The 25317-nt window shown below is 44.1% G+C and overlaps 1 protein-coding gene across 2 annotated transcripts in view; it reads right to left on the minus strand.

The window, feature by feature from the left end:
• Positions 1-3106: 3106 nt before the first annotated feature.
• Positions 3107-25317, minus strand: part of Trpm1 (transient receptor potential cation channel subfamily M member 1) — a 68896-nt gene continuing 46685 nt past the window's right edge. Inside the window, exons 20-27 of one of the 2 annotated variants that reach the window (XM_048329330.1) lie at positions 23105-23233; positions 20111-20362; positions 19148-19322; positions 17194-17214; positions 15807-15951; positions 13304-13506; positions 12255-12387; positions 3107-4773 (exon numbers count right to left, since the gene is read on the minus strand). In XM_048329330.1, the coding sequence (XP_048185287.1) occupies positions 3501-4773; positions 12255-12387; positions 13304-13506; positions 15807-15951; positions 17194-17214; positions 19148-19322; positions 20111-20362; positions 23105-23233 (2331 nt within the window). In that variant the 3' untranslated portion in view covers positions 3107-3500. Of the gene's footprint in view, positions 4774-12254; positions 12388-13303; positions 13507-15806; positions 15952-17193; positions 17215-19129; positions 19323-20110; positions 20363-23104; positions 23234-25317 lie in introns of both variants that reach the window. The other variant, XM_048329329.1, reaches the window with a different exon arrangement.

Consider the following 25317-nt stretch of genomic DNA (forward strand, 5'->3'; position numbering starts at 1 on the left):
CCTTCTCTTCAGCCGCTATTCGGTCCCGGGTGTTAGAGCCCGGAACCGAAGGCTTCGCGGGTGCGGAACGCGCGCCGCCGCCGGCCCTCAGCGAGGGTGCCGCGGGTGGCGGGGTCTGGCAGCCATTTTGAAAACGCGGCCTTGGGCCGGAGCCGCTACGGGGGCCTGCGAGGCCCACGGAGGCCTGCGCGGGGCGCTACGGAAGCCCGCGGGGGTCCAGAGGCCTCGGGGACGCGCTTCCCCAGCCGGCGGGGCGGGCGGCTCGCCGGGTCACTGGGAAGGAAGGAGCCGTGGGGTTGGAGTGAAGGGGACCCGGGTATCCCTGTCGCCCTGATGCCATCGATGGTGACGAGGTGATGACACCCCTTTCCGAGATCCCGCACCTGGGGAAGGCTTGCTCCCTCAGCGCCTGGGATGTGGGCCCCACGCCCGGGATGAGGCCTCCAGGTGGTGAACCCGGGCGGGGAATCCCGGAGAGGAGCCTTAGCCTTCCCCAAGCCTGTCCGCGCGCCACCGGACCCGGAGCCACCTGTTCTGAGTCTGCATATGTGTGTATGTGTGTGTATAAAACAAATATATAAACACATTTTTAATTAAAGAATAATTTTACTCTATATATGTATATATGTTTCCAATTGACTGGTAGAGAACTGGAAGTGGCGCTGTGGTTCAAAGTGGTAGAGCACTAGTCTTGTGCAAAGGAGCTCAGCGATAGCATCAGGCCCTGAGTTCAAGCCCCACGGCAGACAAAAACAACAACAACAACAAAGTATTCTTGAGTGATATTCCAGCCCAGGGTCTAACTCTAACCTCCATTGCAGCCAGAGAAGTCTCCTTTCCACCCCTCTATATGTAGCCGATGGTATACAGTTAGTAGGGTGTGCACAAGAGTTTGTAGACAGTGACCCCACCTCAGATTCTTACATGGCGGCTAGTGGCAGGACAGGAACTTGTTTTGTGAATATTCATTAGATAAAATGGAGTTACTGTTTGTGGATGTCAGTCCTGAGACTTGAATTCAGGGTCTTGTGCTCTTGCTTGGCTTTTTTACTCAAGGCTGGTGCTCTGCCATTTCAGTGACAGTTCTGCTCTTTGCTGCTTAACTAGGGGTAAGAGTCCCGTAGACTTTTCTTCCTGAGTTGACCTCGAACCTCAGTTCCTCAGATCTCAGCCTCCCAAGTAGCTAAAATTATGGGTGTCAGCTACCAGCATCCAGCTTAAAAAAAATGGAGTCAACAACACTAAAACGGAGGCAAGTATCCATGAGAAAACTAGTGTGATTCTCAGTTCCTGATTCCAAGTACTGACATACAGAACCAAACCAAGGAAAAAGCTCTCCTAATCTTAAGAATAATTTCAAACTATGCATCAGTGGCTCACACCTGTAATCTCAGGAGGCTGAGATCTGAGGATCGAGGTTCAAAGCCAGCCTGGGCAGAAAAGTCCCCATGAGACTCATATCCAGTGAACCACTCAAAACTGGGAAGTGGCACTGTGGCTCAAATTATAGAGCGCTAGCCTTGAGCACAAAGAGGCTCAGGGACAGCACCAGGGCCCTAAGTTCAAGCCCCACAACTGACAAAACAAATTTTTAATTAAAGAATAATTTTACACAATAGCTGATAAAACTACCAACTCTGACCTTAAGACTATCTTTATATAGGAACTACCTCCATTCGGTCATCTTTGGTGTCCAGCTTCCACAAGTCCTACAGGTGTCCAAAGAATTTTGTTTTATAGTATCTTGCATAGATTTCTCTATCCAAATAAGACTCATTTCTTTGTTCTCCAGATATTTCAGAGGCCATACTGGCCCATGTATGTGTGTCCCAGATTGCAATCTTTATTCCCCAGGGAAAGTTTTTTTTTTTTTTTTTTTTATTGGAGACCCACCTGTGTGGTTTTTTGTTTGGCTTTGATTGTACTTCAAGTTGAATCCTCACAGCTGTGTCCTTGAGCAGTCTCTGTGGTTCTGGACTATTTGTCCTTTAGGTTTTTAGCTATGACTTTGCACAGACAGTTACCTAGGCAGAGGTACAGTGTGCATTTGCCATATGACAAAAAGAAAATGCATATTGGTACTTTATTTTCGCATCTAACAAAAATCACTGTCACCTAATTTATTACAATGATTTTTCTTTAATTGCATACTTTCCCCCCATTGTGAATTTGTTTTTTTGGTTAGCCCTGAACTCAGGGCCTAGGCATTGTCCCTGAGCTTTTCTGCTCAAGGCTAGCACTCTACCACTTGAGCCACAGCACCAGTTCCAGCCTTTTCTGTTTATGTGGTACTGAGGCATTGAACCCAGGGCCTCATGCATTCTAGGCAAGCACTCTACCGCTAAGCCACATTCCCAGCCCCCCCCCACTTGTGAAATACATAAGAACATACATGGATGGCACCTTTCCACTTCTCCCTTCTTGCTTCTTCTCATTTTATGTTCCTCTTTCCTTTATTCCTTTCGTGTTTGCTTTATCTTTAATTTCTCTTTGGTGCATGCTTGCTTTTATTTCTTAAGTGACTTGGTGATGACCTAAATGCCTAAAAGCATTTCCTAGGCTGTTTGGTGGCCCTCAGGAATTGAGAACGCATAGGTGGCTGTATGGTAATTAGCCAGTTTACCTCCGTTGGCATAGTTTTACTTTCATTCAATCCTGCTCCAACTAAGACCAACTCAGAAAGCCAGGCACTGGTGGCTCACGCCTCTAACACTAGCTACTCAGGAGGCTGAGGCCTGGAGATCACAGTTGGAAGCCAACCTGAGCAGAATAGTCCTTGAGACTCTTCTTTACAATTAGCCACAAAAGCCAGAAGTAGAAGAGTGGCTCAAGTGAGAGAGCACCAGCATTAAGCGAAAAAGCCAAGGGAAATATGAGGCCCTGAGTTCAAGTCCCGTTACTGGTACAAAAGAAAGGAAAGAAAGAAAGATTAAAAACGACTTGGTTTATTCATGTATACTAACAACATTTTACTTTAAGTGTAATGCATTAAAATTTAAGTCCAAATTTCAAATGTCTTTTTTTTTGTGTGTGTCCTGAGGTTTGACTCAGGGCCTGGACACTGTCCCTGAGTTCTTTTGCTGGGGTTTGGGAGTGGGTAGAGGTTATATCCAGGTGTTGGTGATGGTGGTGGTGTTATTAGTGAGTAGTGATCAGAAATGGATCCACAGCTTGATTTCCAGTTTTCTGGTGGTTAATTGGAGATAAGAGTCTCACAAGCTTTCCTGTCCAGGCTAGCTTTGAACTGCAATCCTCAAATCTCAACATCCTAGTAGTTAGAATTATAGGCATGGGCCACCAGCACCTGGCTCTAGTGCCTTTTAATTAAAGCATTTCCAGAAATTGATCATATTTAGATGGCTAAGATAGCATCCATTTGTGGCCTTCCTTCCTTCCTTCCTTCCTTCTTTCCTTCCTTCCTTCCTTCTTTCCTTCCTTCCTTCCTTCCTTTCTTCCTTCCTTTCTTCCCTCCTTCTTTCTTATCAAAGAACACACATAACCTAGCAGTCAGTTTCAGTGGAAGTTTTCTCTTGCTTTACCTTTCTTTCTTCCATGGTAACTGAAGACACAACTACTAAGTTACTGGCACTGCTGGCATGTCCAGATCTATCTAGTTTCCCCTGAATGCACTTGGCAGTCCTGGGATGGCCATGGAAACTTCTCGACCTTGGCGATGGGAATCCCAAAGTTTGGTGTGGTTTCACTGACAGTAAGTTTTCCTTTCCAGTTCTATCCCTAGCCGGGAGGACTATGGGGGAGATCTGGGGGCCTTTTTGAGAAAAGCTATTGTCATCTTCCGTATCTGTGGATTGCTCTCTTTGCTCAGCTTGGACTGCAGCCTCAGATACCCTACAGGGGATATCTGTGCTACGGGAACGCGTGATCTTCTGAACTTCGTATTTCCACTCTGTTGTCCATTGCTGAACAGACGAGGGACAGGTTTGATCCATGATTGAACTGTATTCCGCACCCCAGTTGTGAAACCCACCGACCAGTCTTCTTCCCTCAGAATACACAAAGCTTCTGGATTTCATTGTTTTGTAAGTGTTGAGCGTGTCATCTGGGTAATAGCGTGTGATTTTGCTTTCTTCTGATGGATAGGAAAAAGTGCCCTCTATCTTGGTCGTTTCTACTGTGAGTTGAGTATTCGGAAAATCTGATTTCTGTCCAGATATCACATCTGTTGCATTTAAACCAGAGGACATCATTTCCTCTTGTTGAGCATCGTCGGCCTGCCTTTCATCGTCTAGGGTTGAAATGCCGATGTCTGGTCCTAATTTGGGCTCTGAAGTGGCTGTGGTGTTATCTACTTTACGTTGACTGCGATCTGGGGTTGCTGGGGGACTGGGGCCCGATGCTAAGTGGAGGCTAGTCTGTCTTTCTGGAGCTAGATGGACTTTAGAGTCCTTGTCTTCCTTCACCCGGAAGGAACAGGTTTTCTTCCGGAGGCCTGTCCCTGGAGGCACGGAGACAGAGGTGTCTTCGAACAGCAGTTCTTCCCCATTGAAATGGTAGCGGTACAGGCTGTAGCCGTCAGAGCTATTGATGCTGCTTTGGCGGAAAAGGTAGGTGGCCTCGCATTCAGAGGAAGCTCGGGACCTCGACTGGATCAGGTCAGATCTGTCGATGCCTGCCAGATTTTCCAGAGCATTCACCATCCTGCTAGAGAGTTCTTCAAGTTGAGAAAGTCGGAGGTCAACAGTCTGTAGGGTCGTTTTCATAAAATTTTCTCTTTCATTGATTTCTTCCAACCTCATGGACATATTTTCAACTCTAGTGAATGAAACATGAAGGGAGGGGAGATAGGCTTCGTAAACTGAGGTGAACTGAATATTAAAAATGAAAAAATGGTATAATCCCTCAGGCAAGCACTTCACCACTGGGCCATATTCCCAGCCCTCTCCCACCTTTCTTAAGCCATAGTCTCGGAAGTTCCTTGTCTTTCATCACAATCCCTCACTAGGTCTTTGCCATCTTCTCTAAATACCCTTTGTCAACTCCTCATGGTCCCTGCTTGCTTTCCTCGTGCCCCTGTCGGGAGACTCTGCCTTCATGCTTGGGCAGGGCCCTCCGCTCTCTTTGCACAGCCCTCTCTGCTCAGTATCCACCTCCAGCTCCTGTGCCCCGCACGCTCCCTGCCTGTTCTCCAGCAAACTTGTCCTGCACTGTCCCAGACTTGCTTTAGCCTGTGTCGCCCTCCTGGTGCCCACACTGACAGCAGCGCTGTAATGCAATACAGGGTCCCGGTTTCTATTCTTAACACTTTTCCCCGGGGTGGGGGGGGGGAGGGGGAGAGAGACTATTTATGTGCCTCTAAGGAAACCACGTCATCAGAACAGGAAGGGTCTGGTTTCCTAGAAGTTGCCATGAGGGAGGACCAAAATTTGATGTGAACATGAACTCTTGGCTTCACTTTTTTAAGATACTTTTTTTTTTTTTGGCCAGTCCTGGGCCTTGAACTTAGGGCCTGAGCACTGTCCCTGGCTTCTTTTTGCGCAAGGCTAGCACTCTACCACTTGAACTATAGTGCCACTTCCGGCTCTTTCTATGTATATAGTGCTGAGGAATCAAACCCAGGCACTCTACCACTAGGCCACATCCCCAGCTCTTTTTTTTTTTTCCTCTTTCTTTTTTCGTATTGGTCCTGGGACTTGAACTCTGGTCCTGGGTGCTATCCCTGAGCTTTTGCATTCAAGGTTTGCTGTCTACCACTTGAGCCACAGCTCCACTTCTGGATTTTTTTTTTTTTTGGCCAGTCCTGGGGCTTGGACTCAGGGCCTGAGCACTATCCCTGGCTTCCTTTTGCTCAAGGCTAGCACTCTGCCACTTGAGCCACAGCGCCCCCTCTGGCCATTTTCTGTATATGTGGTGCTGGGGAATTGAACCTAAGGCCTCATGTATAGGAGGCAAGCACTCTTGCCACTAGGCCATATCCCCAGCCCCACTTCTGGATTTTTTTTTTTTTTTTTTTGGCCAGTCCTGGGCCTTGGACTAAGGGCCTGAGCACTGTCCCTGGCTTCTTCCCGTTCAAGGCTAGCACTCTGCCACTTGAGCCACAGCGCCGCTTCTGGCCGTTTTCTGTATATGTGGTGCTGGGGAATCGAACCCAGGGCCTCGTGTATCGGAGGCAGGCACTCTTGCCACTAGGCCATATCCCCAGCCCCACTTCTGGATTTTTGATGGTTAGAGAGAAGAGTCTCATGGACTTTCCTGCCTGGGCTGTTTTCCAACTGTGATCCTCAGCTCTCAGCCTTCCAAGTAGCTATGATTACATGCATTAGCCACCCTTGCCTGTTGACATTTAAAAAAAAAATTCCCATTCTCTTTAAATGGTTGTACAACCAATCAACATAGAAAAAATTTCAATGTGAACTTCTGATGCCTCTGAGGAAGCCTGGCTGTTCTGAATGAAATCAAATGACTTCTTGCTCCCTTCAGATCTATTAACCTTAGGATTCCTTTTTGTATTAAAGTCACATGGTCTTTCTAACAGTTAAATCTGAGTTCCTTTAACAAACACTATAGTAAGAGATAATACAGCTTTGTAAATTTTGGGGACATAAAAAAGCTGGTAAAATAAACATCTTTCATCACAAATCTTTTAAGCTTCTCTACCAGTTTGTCCCCTATATTACCTAATTCAAATAATAGCATTGCTGACTACTTAGACATTTCTTAAAAAGCCCTGAGGTGAAGCCCTAGCACAATAAATGATAAGCAAACAAATAAATAAAACTGACTCCCTCCTAAAGTTGTGTTTTGAACCTGAATGTACCATGGTACCTATTAATGGACATTTCAGTTGTTTCTACTTGGGGAGAAGAATAAAAAGAGCTGCTCTGAGCTTTCGACATCATTTTTTCCCCTTTCTTCTTTCTCTGCCAATCCTAGGACTTGAACTCAGGGTCCCTGAGCTTTTTTTTGTTTTGCTCAAGGCTAGCACTCTACTATTTGAGATACGTCCATTTTCAGCTTTACGGTGGTTAATTGGAGATAAGAGTCTCATGGATTTTCCTATCTGGCCCGGCTCCAAACCACAATCCTCAGATCTCAGCCTCCTGAGTAGTTAGGATAACAGGTGTGAGCACTGGCATCTAGCTCTACATAAGTTTTGTATGGACACAAATCCTCGTTTCTGTAGCAGGTTTTGATTACATACATTACATTGGCCTTTAATTCACAGCAAAAAGACTTTTGCTGAATAATTCTTTTGAAAAGAGAACCAAGGCCATTTTCAACAGGTAGGGATGCAGAACCATTCCGGGGGACCAGCCTTCTCCATCTTTGATACAAAATGACTCTATCAACTAACTAAATGTACAAACTGGGCCCACATGAACCATGCTCTTGGGTTGTGAATAGAGTTTTCAATGCCACTTGATTTATCACATTATTTGCCAAACTTTTTTTTTTTTTTTGCCAGTCCTGGGCTTGGACTCAGGGCTTGAGCACTGTCCCTGGCTTCTTTTTGCTCAAGGCTAGCACTCTGCCACTTGAGCCACAGCGCCACTTCTGGTCTTTTCTATATATGTGGTGCAGAGGAATCGAACCCAGGGCTTCATGTATACGAGGCAAGCACTCTTGCCACTAGGCCATATTCCCAGCCCTCAGACATTTTTAACTGCTTCATGTGTATTCCTACTGAGGTCACTAAAGAGCTCAGAATTGGTTTGTTTAATTAGTTCCATCAGTGTTCCCCATTCCCTTCAGATTTTTCTCCTTCTCAGAGATTAATATAGAGTGTCTGTTGGGCTCTTTATTAAAAGGGTATCCATCTGATTCAAAACCTGTGTGTGTGTGTGTGTGTGTGTGTGTGTGTGTGTGTGTGTGTACATTCATTTTTTTTTTTTTTTTGGCCAGTCCTGGGGCTTGGACTCAGGGCCTGAGCACTGTCCCTGGCTTCTTTTTGCTCAAGGCTAGCACTCTGCCACTTGAGCCACAGCGCCACTTCTGGCCATTTTCTGTATATGTGGTGCTGGGGAATCGAACCCAGGGCCTCATGTATATGAGGCAGGCACTCTTGCCACTAGGCCATATCCCCAGCCCCTGTACATTCATTTTTTAAATTAAAAAGTGCAAGCTGGGCACTTGATGGCTCATGCCTGTAATCCCAGTTACTTGGGAGGCTGAGATCTGAGGATCGTGGTTCAAAGCCAGCCCAGGCAGGAAAGTCCACGAAAATTTTATTTCCAATTAACTAGTAAAAAGCCAGAAGTGGCTCAAGCTGTAGAGCACCAGCCTCCAACAATAAAGCTAAGTGAGAACTTGAGGCTCTGAGTTCAAGCCCCAGTACTATAATGGTACCAAATTTGCCAACTAACATTACATATTCCAAAATCCTTTTTCTTTTGTTTTGATTCTGAGGGAAAAAAAATCAAACAGGGTTGGTTCTTATTAATATGTTGCCAACTTTGTGGTTTCTTTTGAGCTGTGCCTATGTTCACATTGATGATAAAATTATTCCTCCAGCTTCTACTTATTATATATCTGTCAATGTGAATCCCTTATAAAACCAAAAATTATCATGGGTGTAACATGACAGGGTTGTGAAACTTAGTTAGAATTATCTACATGAAAATACTCCAGAAGTTATAAATGCTATACACGTGTCATTGGCCATCTGTGTAAAATAAGCTATCATCGCAAATCTCTATGTCTTGGCATATCTGTTATTAAGGATATTTGATTTTTAGGTGATACCCATACATCTTAAAGTTTAACAAAAGCTCATTCTTTATTAATGGGCTCAAAGACAATCTTTTCCATTTCATTTAACTAATACTAGATACAACACTATGGAACTTATGTACAATATATAGAACTCTTGTAGTAATAACTTCTAAGAGATTGCCTATACATGGCATAACATTTTGGGACTATTATCATCATCTATTAAAAGTAAATTCCAAATTCCTGTTTTCATGGTAAAACTCCCTACGTATTTTTCCTAAGGACAGGATTTAAACACTTGGGGTTCTATACTAAGCCAGTTATTAAAACTTACTTTATGTGCAGTCATCTTTTTATGAGAAATAATCACCCGGCATCTCATAAATTACATGGGAACATTTCTTTAATAATAGAGTTAAGTACTCACATTAAAAAAAGCCTGATGTTTGAAGAAACCTATGTTTCAAGATCTGCTGGTATTCTGTACTTGAGTTCTAAGCCTATTCCTACCCTGTAATTTTATTCCAGATCCATGGATAATAAAGTTGTCTAATCCACTCTAAATTTTACATCTAGCTATTTAAATGTCCACATATTTCCTTATATTGGGTTGTCTTTTTAAATGTAGCAATTATAGGGAGGCTACTCATGGATCAAACCTTGTGCTGACATAAAGAGTTGTAATATATACATAAATGTGCATGTATATGTATATAATGTTATATATTATATAGAGTTATAAAATATATACTATGTATATATAATGTATTATATTTGCTACATAACTGCATTTTTCACTTGTATCTATCTATATGTGCATATGAAAGATTCAACAAAGACTCATAATGAAAGAAAACAAGAGTCAAGTCTTAAATCTGGTTTTCTCACTCTTTGTAGATACAGTAGCTCTGTGGGGTTCCATCAGTACTGACACATTCATAAATACCCACAAGGCTGTTCCTCAGATCTCTTGGCCTTCTAGAATTCAAGTCATCCTAACCATTAGTCTTCTCTGGCACTATTCCAGTAAAGGCTATTTCTACTTACGCCAGACTTGAGGTCACACTGACCGAAGCTCTTGTTTCTCAATGGCTTCTCTGTCCTGGACTTCCAACACAATTGAGTCTGTCGCTACCCCTGTACCGATGACTACAAGGACTTTAAGACCTGGCAAGGATGCATGGTGCCTGAGACATCATGTTACACATACGTGGTTATTTGCAAATGCTAGCATCTTTGTGGTACCTTCACTAACTGGTTCTTAAGAGGGTAGACTGGCCAGCCTCCTTGCCCCATGCTTCATTTACTTTTCCCATCTTTGCCTTTGGGCTGTAGGGTATCACTGGGGAAAGTCTTGGGGACCACACTGACGTGGCCCCATACAAAGTACTGTTACATAATTTCAGTTGAGTCTTCAATATCCCTGCCTAGCAATTCTGAAAAGTAAATTCACTGGACTTCAGTCCTCCCTTGAGGCTTTCTGACTGTAATGGGAATCAGATTGCTTATACTTTCCCCCCATTTCTAAGTGTCCAGACTGCCCATCAACGTAACACTCCTGGTCTCAGTGCAGCCCCTTTATTTCTCTTTATGGAGGATTGATTTCTGGCTGGAGTCTGGGGACCAGGACACCAGCAAGCTTGTCTTTCTGTCTCTGAAAGTCAGCAGCCTAGCCAGGGGCCAGTGGCTCATGCCTGTCACTCTACCTTACTCAGGAGGTTGAGATCTGGGGATCATGGTTTGGAGCTAGCCTGGGCAGTAAAAGTCCTCATGAGACTCTTACTTCCAATGAACCATCAGAAAACTGGAAGTGGCGCTGGGGCTCAACATGGTAGAGTGCTAGCCTTGAGCAAAAGAGCTCAGGGACAGCTCCCAGGCCCCAAGTAGCACTAAATAAATGATAGATAGATAGATACATAGATAGATGAGAGAGAGAGAGAGATAACACAAATGCCTAAGGTTAGGAACAAGTAAGGAAATCTTCTTCCCTCTTTTCCTCCTCTAGCCTTTCTCCTCAGCCAGCTAGGATAACCTTTCCTTTTCTCCCGTGTTCACCTGTGAGTCAGCCCCACACCAGGTCAATAAAAGGAAACAGAGGGTCAGGAATGTGCTCCCATCCCTCCTGGAGATGGCAGCCAAGGGAAACAGGAAGTAGCGTGTTTTATTACCCAGTACCCTTTCATTCCTATTACGCATGCACTAAGCCCCAAGAGAAAAATGCTATTTGCTAGTGACCTGATAACCACATTCTTGCAGCCTTGGTCCAAGAATTGTAAAAATCCAAACAATGCCAGAGGAAAGGAGAGGAGGGGGAGAGGCAAAGCAGAACAAAACAAAATCCAATTTCCCTTGTAAATAAGTACCTATGATTAAATTCAAGTTAATGTCTAAGTAAAAAGTGGACATTTTAGATTATCTACTTGGAGCATCTTATACAGTAATACTTTTTTTTAATGTTTTAAAAGCTTAGCGATTACTGTTAGTCAATTAAGCATTTCAAAGTTGCATTGAAAATGTACTTTATGGGTGGGAAAAGATGAGGGAGAATAATGGAAGGGACGACATTGATCAAGATGCGTTGTATTTATAAATTAATTGATGGAACCCAGCCCAAATGGCTGGTTGGGTTTGATTGATTAAAAGGTGTCTGGGACAAGGAGGGAGAGGACTTAGCATCAGGCCGTGTGTGTGTGTGTGTGTGTGTGTGTGTGTGTGTGTGTGTGTGTCTAGGTTTGAACTCAGGGCCCAGGCACTGAACTATTTTGCTCAAGGCTAGCACTCAACCACTTGAGCCACAGCTCCATGTCTGGCTTTTGGTTAGGAATCTCACAGGCCTCCCTTCCCTGGGTTGGCTTGGAACCTCGATACTCCTATTTCATCCTCCTGAATAGCTAGGATTACAGGCAAGAGCTGCTGGCGCCCGGTCATAATTAAGCTTCATCATGCGCCAGGTCATAATTAAGCTTCATCATGTGGCTTGTGCTGATTTGGCTGAGAACTGAAGATGTGAAAGTATCTGAAATGCAGATCCTGTCCCCAGTGTAGAAATCAGATCCTACCTCCCACCCCCTCTCTAACCATCCCCTTGCCATGGGAGCACAGAAACTAGAGCCTTTACCTCTGGTTTGTGAGTCTGGGAAAGGTGTTTTGGAGGAGTTCTAAGCAGCTAGGCAGGATGAGGGTGTCACTCCAGAAAACACCATGATTGGCAAAGACATAGCGTGTCTAGGAGCAGGGAGAAAAGATGGCTTCCTCTAGCTCCTTCTTCTCTCCACGAATACAGAACTTTAAACATAGTCCTGTGTTCTCCTACTTGAGGAGAAGCTGAAGGTGACCAAAAACAGTGTGGGGTTTTGTTTTGTTTTGCCCTATTATTTACAATAAATGCTAGCCATCACTTCTAGATGCCAAATACAATTCTGGCCTATGAACTTTAGCATTGTATTGGGGGAAAACTCACTAGCATGCAAAGGTTGAATAGGACTGAAGATCACAGAGGGAATGCTGAGAAGAATTTCGGCCTCCCTCATTAGACTTGGAGGCCAGGAAACTGCAAACCCTTGGGCCTAAGGGGCAGGACCCACCTCTCACTGGTGACCCGGATGCGCTCATCACTGGAAGACTGCTGCTCATCCTCCTTCTCCCGGAAGTGCTCCTGCACACATTGCTCCTCAAACTCATGCAGTCTCTTCAGCTCATCATCGCTGAGGAACAGCTCTGGGTACAGGGAGGGATGTGGGTCATGTGACAAGACAGGTAGGTGGGAGAAGAATCAGTGGGAATTTCACAGCCCCACTGTAGCCCAGCTCCCTACAGCTCTGGGCGGGGGCGGGCAGGAGGAGGCAGGCAGTCCTCTGACCTCCAATTAGTTATCACCCCTGTAGCAACTATCTTTGTAATGGAGCGGAATGGCTCACCTTCTAAGAAAAAAAAATACATTTATTAGGAAACTAGTATTTTCTGGAAAATCTTTCCCATGTATTTTATGAATAGAGTCAGCCCTACAACAATCTCTCATCTTGAGATGCAATAAAACATTTTCAAAGGAACAGTGTATATACATAGAGATGTCTATAGAAGAGATTTTTTCCTTCCTTCCTTCCTTCCTTCCTTCCTTCCTTCCTTCCTTCCTTCCTTCCTTCCTTCCTTCCTACCTTCCTTCCTTCCTTCCTTCCTTCCTTCCTTCCTTCCTTCCTTTCGCTGATCCTGGGGCTTGAACTCAGGGCCTGGGTGCTATCCCTGAACTTTTTCACTCAAGGCTGACACTCTTACCACTGGTGCCACACCTTTACTTCCAGCTTTCTGGTGGTTAATTGGCGGTAAGTGTCTCATGGACTTTCCTTCCTGGGATGCCTTTGAACCATAGTCCTCAGATCTCAGTCTCCTGAGTCCTTAGGATTCCAGGCGTGAGCCACCAGTGCCTGGCTAGAAGAGATTACTCTCAAGAACTCAATTTCTGGTCTCCAGGAGCTGGCTCTCAGTAATGGTACCAAATAAATGAACAAAACTGGAATAAAATCTACAAAAAAAACAAGAAGCACCGTGAAAAAGCACGGCAGTTGGGAGGGAGTGTTCCAATCAGAACCCTCCTATGAAGTTATCTCAAGATAAAAGCCAAGTGTTGGACACATACTCAACCCACGGTCCCGTTCCTCTTGGTCCCCCTCTCTTTTCTTCCTGCAGCGGCCACTGAGACGCATAATGATGATGTAGATGTGGCTGAGAATGATCATCGGTGGGGGCAGGACAGGCCTGTCGTGAAATGTCATGATCAGCTGATATCTTTGGAACTTCCACACCTGATTGGATATTGACTTGACTTCAAAGAAAGTATTGCTTTAAAAAAGAAAACATTTTTAGGTTGTTTACTTTTCTTTCTATTGTAACTTGCCAGCACAATCAGCTATTCATGTTGAAGTAAAAATGTATTGTCACTTGATACTGATTCTTTGATTACTTAAGTTTTTAAAATTTACCCATATGGATTAACTATGGTCAAGGACATTTTACTCATATAAATATAAAGTAAGTATATTAAATTGCTAGGCACTGCTTTCGTAAAAAAACAAAACAACAAAAACAGACCAACCTATACTATTTCCTATGTGTGTATGAGTTTATTTTATATATGTAAGAGTCTGAGCCACTCAACCAAGTAGTACTTAGAAGTGTTTTAACTTTTACTTCAAACCACCAACTGATTGCTTTAAATGAATGCATTAATTACTTTTTGTTCCATCTCTGGGGTTTGAATCCAGGGCCTTGTGTTCTTGCTTGGCTTTTTCACTCAAGGCTGGTGCTTTACCACTTGAGCCACACCTCTGCTTCTAGCTTTTAGCTGGTTACTTGAAGATAAATGTCTGGATTTTTCTGGTTTTGAACCTCATTCCTCAGATCACAGCTTCTTGAGTAGGATTACACATGTGAGCCACCATCAACACCTGGTTACTTGTATTTTTTGCAACAGAATTGGTTGTTGATCTCATTTGATTGGAAATGCATGAGTTTAAATGTGGGGTTGATATAATCTTTATCTTATTTTATCTCTTCACCAGAGACAGTTAAGTATGTGGTTGTATTTTCTATTAACACTGAGATTTAAGGAAAGACTATGATTTCTGACTATCTTAATTTTCTTATCCTCAAACTAAGAGTACAAATGGATTCTCTCTAATACCCTATTAAATTCTACAATTTCATATTTTTTTCCAGTCCTGGGGCTTGAATTCAGGGCCTGCGTGCTGTCCCTGAGCTTTTTCACTCAAGGCTAATGCTCTAACACTTTGAGCCACAGCACCGCTTCCAGTTTTCTGCTGGTTAATTGGAGATAAGAGTCTCACAGGGACCTTTCTGCCTGGGCTGGCTTGGAACCTTGATCCTCAGATCTTGGCCTCCTGAGTAGCTAGGATGACAGCCATGAACCACTGGCACCCAGTCAATTTCACATTTCTGTAAAGGATACTCCTCCTCCTCCCCCTCCCTCTCCCCCTCCTCCTCCTTCTCCTCCTCCTCCTCCCCCTCCTCCTCCTCCTCCTCCCCCTCCTCCCCCTCCCCCTCCTCCTCCCCCCTCCCCCCTCCTCCTCCTCCCCCTCCCCCCTCCTCCTCCTCCCCCTCCTCCTCCTCCCCCCCCTCCTCCTCCTCCTCCTCCTCCTCCTCTTCTTTGCCTGAGCACTGTCCCTGGCATTTTTTTCGCCTCTACCTCTTGAGCCACAGTGCCAATTCTGGCCTTTTCTGTTTATGTGGTGCTGAGGAATCAAACCCAGGGCTTTGTGCATGTGAGGCAGCACTCTGCCGCATTCCCAGTCTGAAGGAAATTCTTTCTCTGGTATTTTTCATATTAGAAGCTAAGAATGTGTTCTTAACATTTATTAAGCATTAACAACATAATGCATCACGTTAAATGTACAAGTTATAAAAGAATCCTGATTTCCTAATTTAAGCCTTTTGTTTTGCTTAAGCTATGATTCCTAAAGTGGTAAGAAAGATATTTTTCATAGTATTATAGTAATCATAACAGCTTATGAAATTAATATTGCTTTCATGCCTCTGGTACTGAAAAATAAAAGCACAACTTGATCAAATCTTCTTTACCTCAGGAGCCTTCTGCTTAAGAAAATATGTTCCTTAGATTAAAAGATACCTTGATTACTAACATATAAACTAAGATTAAACTTAAATATATTTAAGTGTCGACTCGTGATTTATGAATACAGTAATACTGATTAAATTTGAGCAAGAAAATGATACAAAAATTTGATCCATTTAAAAGCTTGGTTGAGTACCAGTGGCTCATACTTGTTATCCTAGCTACTTAAGAGGCTGAGATCTGAGAATTGTGGTTCAAAGTCATCCCAGGCAGGAAAGTTCTTAAGACTCTTACCTCCAATTAACCAGCAAAAATCTGGAAGTGGAGGTGTGGCTCAAGTGGTACAGTAGCAGCTTTGAGTGAAAAAGCGAAGGGATGGTGCCCACGCTATCCTTTAATGAGTGACTATCAAGTCTCGGTTCTGGCACAAAAATAAGTAAATACAATAGAAGCTCTAGTGAGTTTCTCTGCACACATATCCTACCATGAGAGATTTTTGTTGAGATTTCACCACAAATCTGTTGAACAATGAACCAAAAAGGATACGTACTTGAAAACAGCAATCAGCAGGTTGACGAGCAGAATGTTTGCCACCAGCAGGTAGCAGGCCATCAGGGCAGGGGTGAGCCAGGCACCCGGGATGCAGGGGGGTAGCCGCTTGCCCTCTTCATCATAGAGGTTTTCACCACAAGGAGCTGAAAGAAAAGCTTGCCTTTCTGTGCTTGCTTTAAAATAAATACATATAATATATAATAAAATATAATTAACTGTTATATATCTTATGACAGAACTTCTTTTTCACTTTTTTGGAGGGGGAAGGGTTTAAACTTGGGGTCTTGAGCTTGCTTGGCTTCCTTGCTCATAGCTAGTGTTCTACAATTTGAGCCACACCTCCAGCTGGGTGTATATGTGTATGTGTGTGTGTGTGTGTGTGTGTGTGTGTGTGTGTGTGTGTTGTTGGCTAATTGGAGATTTGTCTGTTCAGGTTAACTTCAAATGGAAATCCTCCATATCTCAGCCTCCTGAGTAGCCAGGATTACAGGTGTAAACCACTGATGCCCAGATAATTTCCCCAGCGCCCCCCTCAAAAAAAATTAACCCATATAAAGAAGAGGGTAAGAAAACACTTCTCTTCACAGTCAGACTTGGTCTATTATATCTGTAAACATTTCCTCATTTCCTGATGGTTTTGCACATAGAGAAACACTCAATAATTAAACAGATAAATCTTTCTTTTCAGGGCCTTCTATAGTGTTATCTACTATCTAAAGTTCTGATTATTTAACCTTTGCATATGCTGCCTACTGATTATTTCCTGATTATGCTTATACATTCAATTTGAAAATTATATTGTCTTAAGATGTGAGGAAAAGTTTCCCATTACCCATCCATTGTTTGAAAAAGAATTTTTCCTCTGCTTATTTGAAATACCAACTTCCATCATAGGAGACCTATTTCCCAAAGGGGAGAAAAATAGGGTGATGCCAACACTGAATTTATATAGTCTGCTTACGTTTTACTTATAGTTTTAAAGAGCACTGCCCCCAGACCAGGCACCAGTGGCTCATGCCTGTAATTCAAGCTACTCAGGAGGCTGAGATCTGAGTGAGGATCTGAGATTCGAACCCAGCCTGGGCAAAAAAGTCCCTGAGAATCATATTCCCAGTCACCCAGCAAAAAGTCAAAAGTACAGATGTGGCTCAAGCAGTAGAGCACCAACTTTGAGCAAATAAAGCAATACTCAATACTCAAGCCCTGAGTTTAAGCCCCAGGACTGGTGCACACACACACAAACACACACACTTACACAACTTTTGTCACTAGAGAACAGAAGACATGCTTGAAAACAGTATAAGATTATCAGTAACTAGCCAAGCTAAAGATTATTTAATGAACAGGTTTTCACAAGCTGATTTCTCAACTCCATGTGAACTTACGATTAATTTCCATGGCGTACACTGCATGGTGATTAGACAGCAGATTTTGGGTGTTTTTTTTTTTTTTCAGTTGTGACAGAAAGGAAGGAGAGAGAAAACAGAAGACAGCAGTTGAGAAGGAAGTTGGACCATGCCCTAGCAGCACAACAACTACTTCCCTGTAAGGAAATGCAAAGATACGAAGCTTGGGAGTTAGAGATTCACTCTTAGGTACCGGGCTTTGCTCAGATTTGTACCAGTTGCTGGGATTACAGTTTTGTGCCATCACCCCTTTCCTGAGACCAATATTTATATTTTTGGGGGCTTGAACTCAGAGCATCTCTTGCTTAGCCATCTTGCTCATAGGGGACATTCTTACTACTTGTGCTATACCTCTAGTTCATTCAACATTTTGCTGATTCATTACAGATGGAGTTTTACACACGTTTCATTCCAGGTTGGCTTAGAGCAAAGATTCTCTAGGTCTCAACTTTTCCTGAATAGCTAGGATTATAGACATGAGCCCCTTGTGCCTGGCTCTAGTATGCTTTTGAATCCAAATTAGACTCTATATTCGAGTTTATAAACACAATAGTTGACTTTACAGCAGCTGTGATATTGTTATACAATCTAGATAGAATGTCCTGTGTCTGTGGACACCTTGGTTTCTTATGAGAGGGGAATGTTCAAGGCCGTGCCTCCTATGACCATTTGGAATAAAAGCACATGACATGTAAATGAGAAGGTTGATACTGCCATGAAAATAGGACCGAGTGGCCTCCTCCACTGGTGGAGCCTGAATTATCCTGATGAAATAGGTAGAAGAACCTTTGAAACTTACATCCCTCTAACATAGGAGATACTGAGATCTACCTGCTCAGCCTACAAACTGGGGCCTATCATTTCCAGAAATCCATGCGGGATTGTGGTTCATTTCCTCTGCTCACATCTAGATTATTGTCCACAATATTTAAAAAAAATAGCACACCTTGTCTGCATATATTAAATCATTCCATTGGAAGCTGAGCATGGGTAGCTCACGCACACCTGTAATCCTAGCTACTCAGGAGACAGATGTGAAGATAATGAATAAAAGTCAGGAGCAGAGAGGTGGCTCAGGTAGAAGAACACCAGCCTTTGAGCAAAACAGCTAAGCAAGAGTGCGAGGTCTTGAGTTCAAGCCCCAGTACTGGCACATACACACACACAAAAGTCATCACATTGGAACCCATAAATATGAAAAAAAATCACATGGCAGTTAAAATAAATAAATAAATAAAATAGTAGGAAAAATTACAGTTTTAAAGAGGGAAAGGACAGCATTGTGGAACCCGGGCTTTGATGGCTTGAAGAGGGGGCGTGTGAGGATGCAAGGTATCAGTCACTCTGCTGCACCCCAACTAGCCTTCTTCCTAGGTATTAAGATCCTGAGGTTGAAGGAAAACTAAGACATTGGCATCGGCATGCCCTTTGTGCGACACGATTTCCCAGAGGTCCAGCTTAAGGGATCTGAGACTTTCAGACCTCTTTTATAGGTGTGTGCCAATACTGGGGCTTGAACTCGGGGCCTGGGTGCTATCTCTTAGCTTCCTGACCCTCTACCATTTGACCCACAGCTCTACTTCTGACTTTTTGGTGGTTCATTGGCGATAAGAGTCTCACAGACTTTTCTGCTTGGGTTGGCTTTGCACTGAGATCCTTAGACATCAGCCTACTGAGGACCTAGGATGACAGGCAGGAGTCACATCCACATGGCCTCTTTCAGACTTCTAATGAATGACTCTCAGAGAGAAAAAAAGAGAGAGACATCAACCATGTCTCAAAATCGCTACTTCATGAACTCTACTTATGTGATGTCTATAGCAGAATGAAAAATATGTCATTGCTAAGTGAATATCGGTTGTCTTGTTCATTTGGAACTGACCCTCTGCCCTAGAAGCAGGGAAGAGAATCTTACTATGAATTCTATTCTTACGGTCAATCTGGTCTGCAAACACCTCTCCGTAGATCATCCAGTAAGGCATGTAGAAGATGTTCCGGGCCAGTTTCCAAGAAGGCTTCTCCTCAGGGTGCAAAATGGCCTGACGAGCAACACCGAAACTCATCAACACAACCAACATGATGACCACGAAGTACAGCATGTCAATCATCTGCGGAGAGAGCCACACAAGGCCTCTTACGTTCTTGACTCCTGGACCATGTTCCCTATATGGATGACTCCAAAGACTCCATGATTGCATATTTAGGATGAAGAATACTTCTTTCCCTTCTTTCCTTCCCATCCATGAGCTACTAGCCTTTGTCTATGCCATACAATGTATATGTCTTATTCTAGAACATTTGCTGTCTTCATTTGCTTAGTCTTTCTTGATTGCTTCTCTTCTTGTATCAGTGCTATAATTAATTGGAGATAGGAGTCTCATAGACTTTCCTGTCTGGTCTGGCTTTGAACTATGATCTTCAGATCTTAGCCTCCTGACTTGCTAGGATGTGCGCCACTAGCCCCTGGGTTAGGACATATAGATAGATAGATAGATAGATAGATAGATAGATAGATAGATAGATATAGATATTATATATTATATGACATATATTTGCAGTAATATATTACATAATGTAACAACATGTTAATTTTATATAATATATAGATATAATAGCATATTATTATATATCATAATGATATATGTAGTTTATTTCTTATAGTTGGAATCTGGGAAAATTACATGACAGTACTCCTTCAACTCATCTTTTTCTATTGAGGATTATTTAAGATACATCCGTGAACTGTGTATCTCAAAGCAAAGACTATTTCCTGTGAGAAAGCTAGCTACAGAACAAAGCCCAAACGAAACCAAAGGAAGCCACACCCAAGACCTGATCCTACTGTCCTAACCACAACCAAAACAGCTCTGGTTACTCATAGGAAGCCATTACTAACCATCTTCCCAATCATCATCACATAAGGGCCAAGGTACTTGTTGACACCAAAAATATCCAAGACTCGGATATACCAAAGGATGATGTCCACACAGTAGATGACCCGGCCATAGCCCATATAGGGCTGGTTCTGTAGGCGAAGGATAGCTCCAACCATGAACATGGAAATGGCCACAAGGTCTGTGATGTTCCAGTATTCCTGAAGCCATACTTTGATTTTCTGGCTGAGTTTGCCAGGTTCTGACATGAGAATCTGAAACAAATGAAGAGAATAAGCAACAGAGAGGTCCTTATTAGAAGCCTTGTCTTTCCTTAGCATCTTGGAAAGATAAGACTGGTGGAACATTCCAGGGCTTCTGGTTCCTTTCCAGGGTGAGATGAGTAAACACGAATCTCAGGCAGAGGGAGATATCTAGAAAGGGAAATTCCATGAAATCCTCTGCATACTTAGATTTGGGGTTTTATAAGCTCTCAGGAAATGCCTTCTAAATGATCTCCTTCTGACTGTAATTAGAGCAGTTGTTATTTGATTTTTTTCTTCTAATTATCTGGACACACACACACTTGTTGGTCCCAATTCTGGACTTAAAAAGAACTTAAATATAAGTCAGATTCTAGACGTATGTAGCAGGAACGAATTGGGGGGGAGATGACAGGAGACAAAGAAATGTTGCTTTGCCAAAATTCCCTTGCAACTTGGTCATGAAAACTCAGGGGGGGGCTGGGGATATAGCCTAGTGGCAAGAGTGCCTGCCTCGGATACACGAGGCCCTAGGTTCGATTCCCTAGCACCACATATACAGAAAACGGCCAGAAGCGGCGCTGTGGCTCAAGTGGCAGAGTGCTAGCCTTGAGCGGGAAGAAGCCAGGGACAGTGCTCAGGCCCTGAGTCCAAGGCCCAGGACTGGCCAAAAAAAAAAAACAAACCTCAGGGGAACATTGAACCAGATGTTCCCCTATTTGAGATAGCACCCTTTCAAAATTGCCACTGATTAAAAGGTGACTTCTATAGAGGAAAATGTACAGCCAATAGCATGTGTGGGCCAATACAGAATGATCAGCTGTGGTACCCTTTTAGTTCTGGAAATTGTGGGGGTATTACAGGACCCCAAGGCTGGATAAGGCAACACAGAAGGATTTACTAGTTTAGTTTAGTTTTTGGTTGATCTTGGGGCTTGAACATGGGGGTATGCTGATGTGTGTGAGATTTTTTGCTTGAGACTGGTGCTTTTGAGCCACAGCTCCACTTCCGGTTTTCTGGTGATTAATTGGAGATAAGAGTCTCACAGATTTTCTTGCTCAGGCTGGTTTTGAACCTCAACCTTCATATCTCAACCTCCTGAGTAGCTAGGATTACAGGCATGAGTTACCTGTTTCTGGCTGGATTTAGTAGCTGGTGGCTACACTCTGTTCTCCTGTAAAAATCAGGCTGCATGTGTGTATATGTGTGTGTGTGTGTGTGTGTGTGTGTGTGTGTGTGTGTGTATGTATGTGTGTGTGTTGGTACTAGGACTTAAACTCAGGGTCTCAAGCTCTTAACTGGCTTAATATTTTTACTTTGCTCCAGGCTGGTGCTTTACCACTTGAGCCACATCTCCATTTCCACTTTTTTTTTTGCTGGTTAACTGGAGGTTAGAGTCTCCTAGGCTGGTTTGGAACCTCAATCCTCAGATCTCAGTCTCCTCAGTAGCTAAGATTACAGGGGTGAGCCGCCAGCGCCCAGTGGGCTCTTTATTGGTTCAGGTTCCCTTTTAGCTTGTGTACACACCCTTTCTCTTGACCAGCGAATAGAGTTGTGAGATCACCTGTGGGTGATATGAGAAAGAAAAGCTCCTGGCCCACACTTCCTCTGCTGTTTGCAGAACGTGCCTTCCTGGCTTTCCATTGGAGCACTGGGGTATGAATCAGGCACGAAATAGTGATTATATTTCTTTCCACACCTGGCTAAAAATCTCGTTCCTTCTGTTTCAGCAGATGCCCTGGGCCCCACCCACAACTCTGGAATTTTTTTTATCAGATGGGCATGTCCACTGTGCCCATTGTTGGTGGTCTTGGTAAGCCTCCACACCTTTCCCCTTTCTGGGAACCTTGCCCTTCGGCAGTTGGAGCCACCTCCATGACGGCTGCCAAAAAAGCCTGGCATAGGTATGAAACTGTCCTCCCTTATCTCAAGATAGCATAGATTGGCTAGAATCCAATGGCAGTGCATGGAGATCACCTGTAATATTTGATTGATCCCTCACTCAGCTCCTTCCCTTCCCCGGGGTCCTCCCTCTTTTACTCATTGTTACTGAGAACCTTCCAGAACCTTCTACCAATTTCCTTCCTGAAATCTCTTGTACAAAAGTCCAAGTGCACGGTGTGAACCCAAGTCTCAAGCTCCAACCACTACAACAAAAAATTCACTTGTATCCCTCCATTTTTAGTTTAGAGTCCCAGAAAAAGGAGCTCCCACGTCTGTACCTAGTTGAGCAGTTGGTTTATCTCAAGTAGCATTAAGGCATTGGCTGTAACTTTTTGTTGTTGTTGGTTGTGGGGCTTGAACTCGGGGTCCGGGCACTATCCTTGAGTGGTTTTTGCTCAAGGCTAGTGCTCTACTGCTTTGAGCCACAGCGCCATTTCTGGCTTTCTGGTGGTTCATTGGAGATTAGAGTTTCATGGACTTTTCTGCTAGGCTGTCTCTGAACCTCGATCCTCAGATCTCAGCTTCCTGAGTAGCTAGGATTACAGGAGTGAGCCACCAGCGCCAGGCCTTGGCTATAACTTTTAAGTGCACACCAACCTGCTTTGTGTTTGGATTTGCAAGTTCAAATTCGGCTGGAAGCGGGGGAGGGGGGGAACCACTGACACGGGATGCATGGAATAAATTTGGGATGGGGACAGGCTCCAAGAAGAAGTCTGTGGCAGCTTTCATCTGTACAAAACGTTTGTGTCCTAAGGCCTGACATTGCAGCCGGTGGTGGGCAGGGCTGGGACGAGCCTGTGCAGTAATCACCTCACGTATTTTCTCTAGTGCCAGGCTCACGATGTAGGAGATGACAATCCACTCCTGGAAGGAGGGCCAGCCGTCCATGCGCACCAGGATGATGTAGTTAAACAGCAGCAGGTAGGCCAGGTACGAAATCTGGAGGAAAGAAAAGCTGTTGGCTGTGTTTGGGGGAAATAGAATTGGGTTTTGAAGCTTTATTTTCAGATTGATGCAGCTTCTGTATTGGATTTTCCTTCCTTCCTTCCATCATCCCCTTTTCCTCCCTCCTTCTCTCTTCTCTATCTCTCTATTTTCTCTCTTTTCCAGTACTAGGGATTCAACTTTAGACCTTATTACTTGAGAGACACAACTCGAAGCCTTTTTGTGTGCTTTTTTAGTTTTTACTTTTGTAGGTCATGGGGCTTGAACTGAGGGCCTGGGCACTGGTCCCTGGGCTAGACAGAGATCTACCACTTGGGCCACAGCACTACTTCTCATTTTGGGGTGCTTAATTGGAGATAAGAGTGTCATGGACTTTCCTACCCAGTTTGGCTTTGAACCACAGTCCTCAGATCTCAGCCTCCTCAGTAGCTAGGATGACAGGCGTGAGCCACCAGCTTGGGGGTTGCATTTTGTTTTTGAGATAGGGTCTTTCTAACTTTGCCCAGGGCCCTGCCTAGAACTCACATTCTTCTTGTCTCCATCTCCCAAGGAGCTGGAATTACAAGTAGGAACCACTACCTCCCACTTTCTACAATGGATTTTTCTTTCCCCTATGTAGAGGACAGCTCCCTGCATGTTGTTACATGTTGTTAGTGCAGAGAGAGAGAGAGAGAGAGAGAGAGAGAGAGAGAGAGAGAGAGAGAGAGAACTTAGAGGCAGATTGAAGGCGTTTTCCTTGAGCATGACATGGGCACTGCCATTTTGTTTTCTTCGTGAAGAGGTGGTTTTTGGTGGTGGCATCCTCAGGGGGAAACAAACAAGTGGAAAGAATGCTGATACTCAAGGGGGCTTACGATGACACTCAGGGGCGCTGCCAATGATTTGCTGGTGTGGGAAACTAGGAAGGTTCCTACCTCCTTCCTGCCTCATACATGTCTCTCTCTGATGGAAGAATAATGTGAAAAGTTACCAAGGGAGGGACATGTGGATGAATCAAGTGCTTAGGACCACAAAGCTGACTTCAAGTCCCCTTGATTCCCAGTAAACCTTTGTTATCCAGCAACCACAAGAGGCTCTCAAAGGGGAAGAATGGGAGGTAAGGAGTGAGGTGAGGATAGGCTGAGAGTGGAGGGAAGGCTGATCATCCATGAAGCCAGGAAAATCTCAGCTCATTGTGTTTCAAGATTTCAGAAAACAAACCCGTGGCTGATGCTTGATTTCATGTAGCTGCCCAAAGCTGGGGGTCTGAGGTGCCTTTTCCCCTCGGAGCTCTACCCTGGCCCCTGTCTACCTTCATCTTTGCCCCATCTTGGGCCCAGCCTCCATGTCCTACTCCCTGCTCCTGTCTGATCACCAATGGAACCATAGTCCCAGGTTCTTCCTCAATGCCAGAACACTGCCAGAGATCTATTGTCCATCCTTCAATGTCCAAGTCAGAATGTGGCCACAGACACCCCCCCGGGACTGCCCGCAGCCAGGCCAGTTACCCCCAAAGGCACTTTAATCTGTGATTTTTTTTTTTCCCTTTCTCAACTCTTGTTTCCAAGGTGCTACCATCTTGAGTCCTGGATTCCTCCTGGGTTCCAAAGGAAGCCAGAAAGTTGATGCACTGCTAAGTGGGTCCATGTAGGAGCACTTCAGAGCAGAAAGGTGTGGATTTACTTCCCTATTCTAGGAGCCTCTGAGCTGGGTTCAGCCATACTTTGTGCCTTAAAAGCACAATGGTTTTGAAAGTGTGGTACCTAACTGTGGTTGCACTAGGAGGTGGTGGGTCTTTAAGAGATGGAGTCTACTGGGAAGTAGCTCATTGGTGGGGTTATTCTGCCCAGAAGGGAATATTGGAAGCCTAGCTCCTTTTTCTTGCTCTCTCTCTCTCTCTCTCTCTCTTTCTCTCCCTCTCGCTCTCTCTCCCTGTCTCGCTCTCTCTCTCTCTCTCGGTCTCTCTCTCTCACCCTATCTACAAGGGAAGCTGTTTTCTCCAAAAGCAATAGGTCACTTGATAACAAACTAGAATCTCCAAAACTGTGAATCAAAACAAATTGTTTCTCTCTATACATTGATCATCTTAGTTATTTCTT

This window comes from Perognathus longimembris, chromosome 20 (assembly GCF_023159225.1).
Source record: "Perognathus longimembris pacificus isolate PPM17 chromosome 20, ASM2315922v1, whole genome shotgun sequence".
NCBI classification, from domain to species: Eukaryota; Metazoa; Chordata; class Mammalia; order Rodentia; family Heteromyidae; genus Perognathus; species Perognathus longimembris.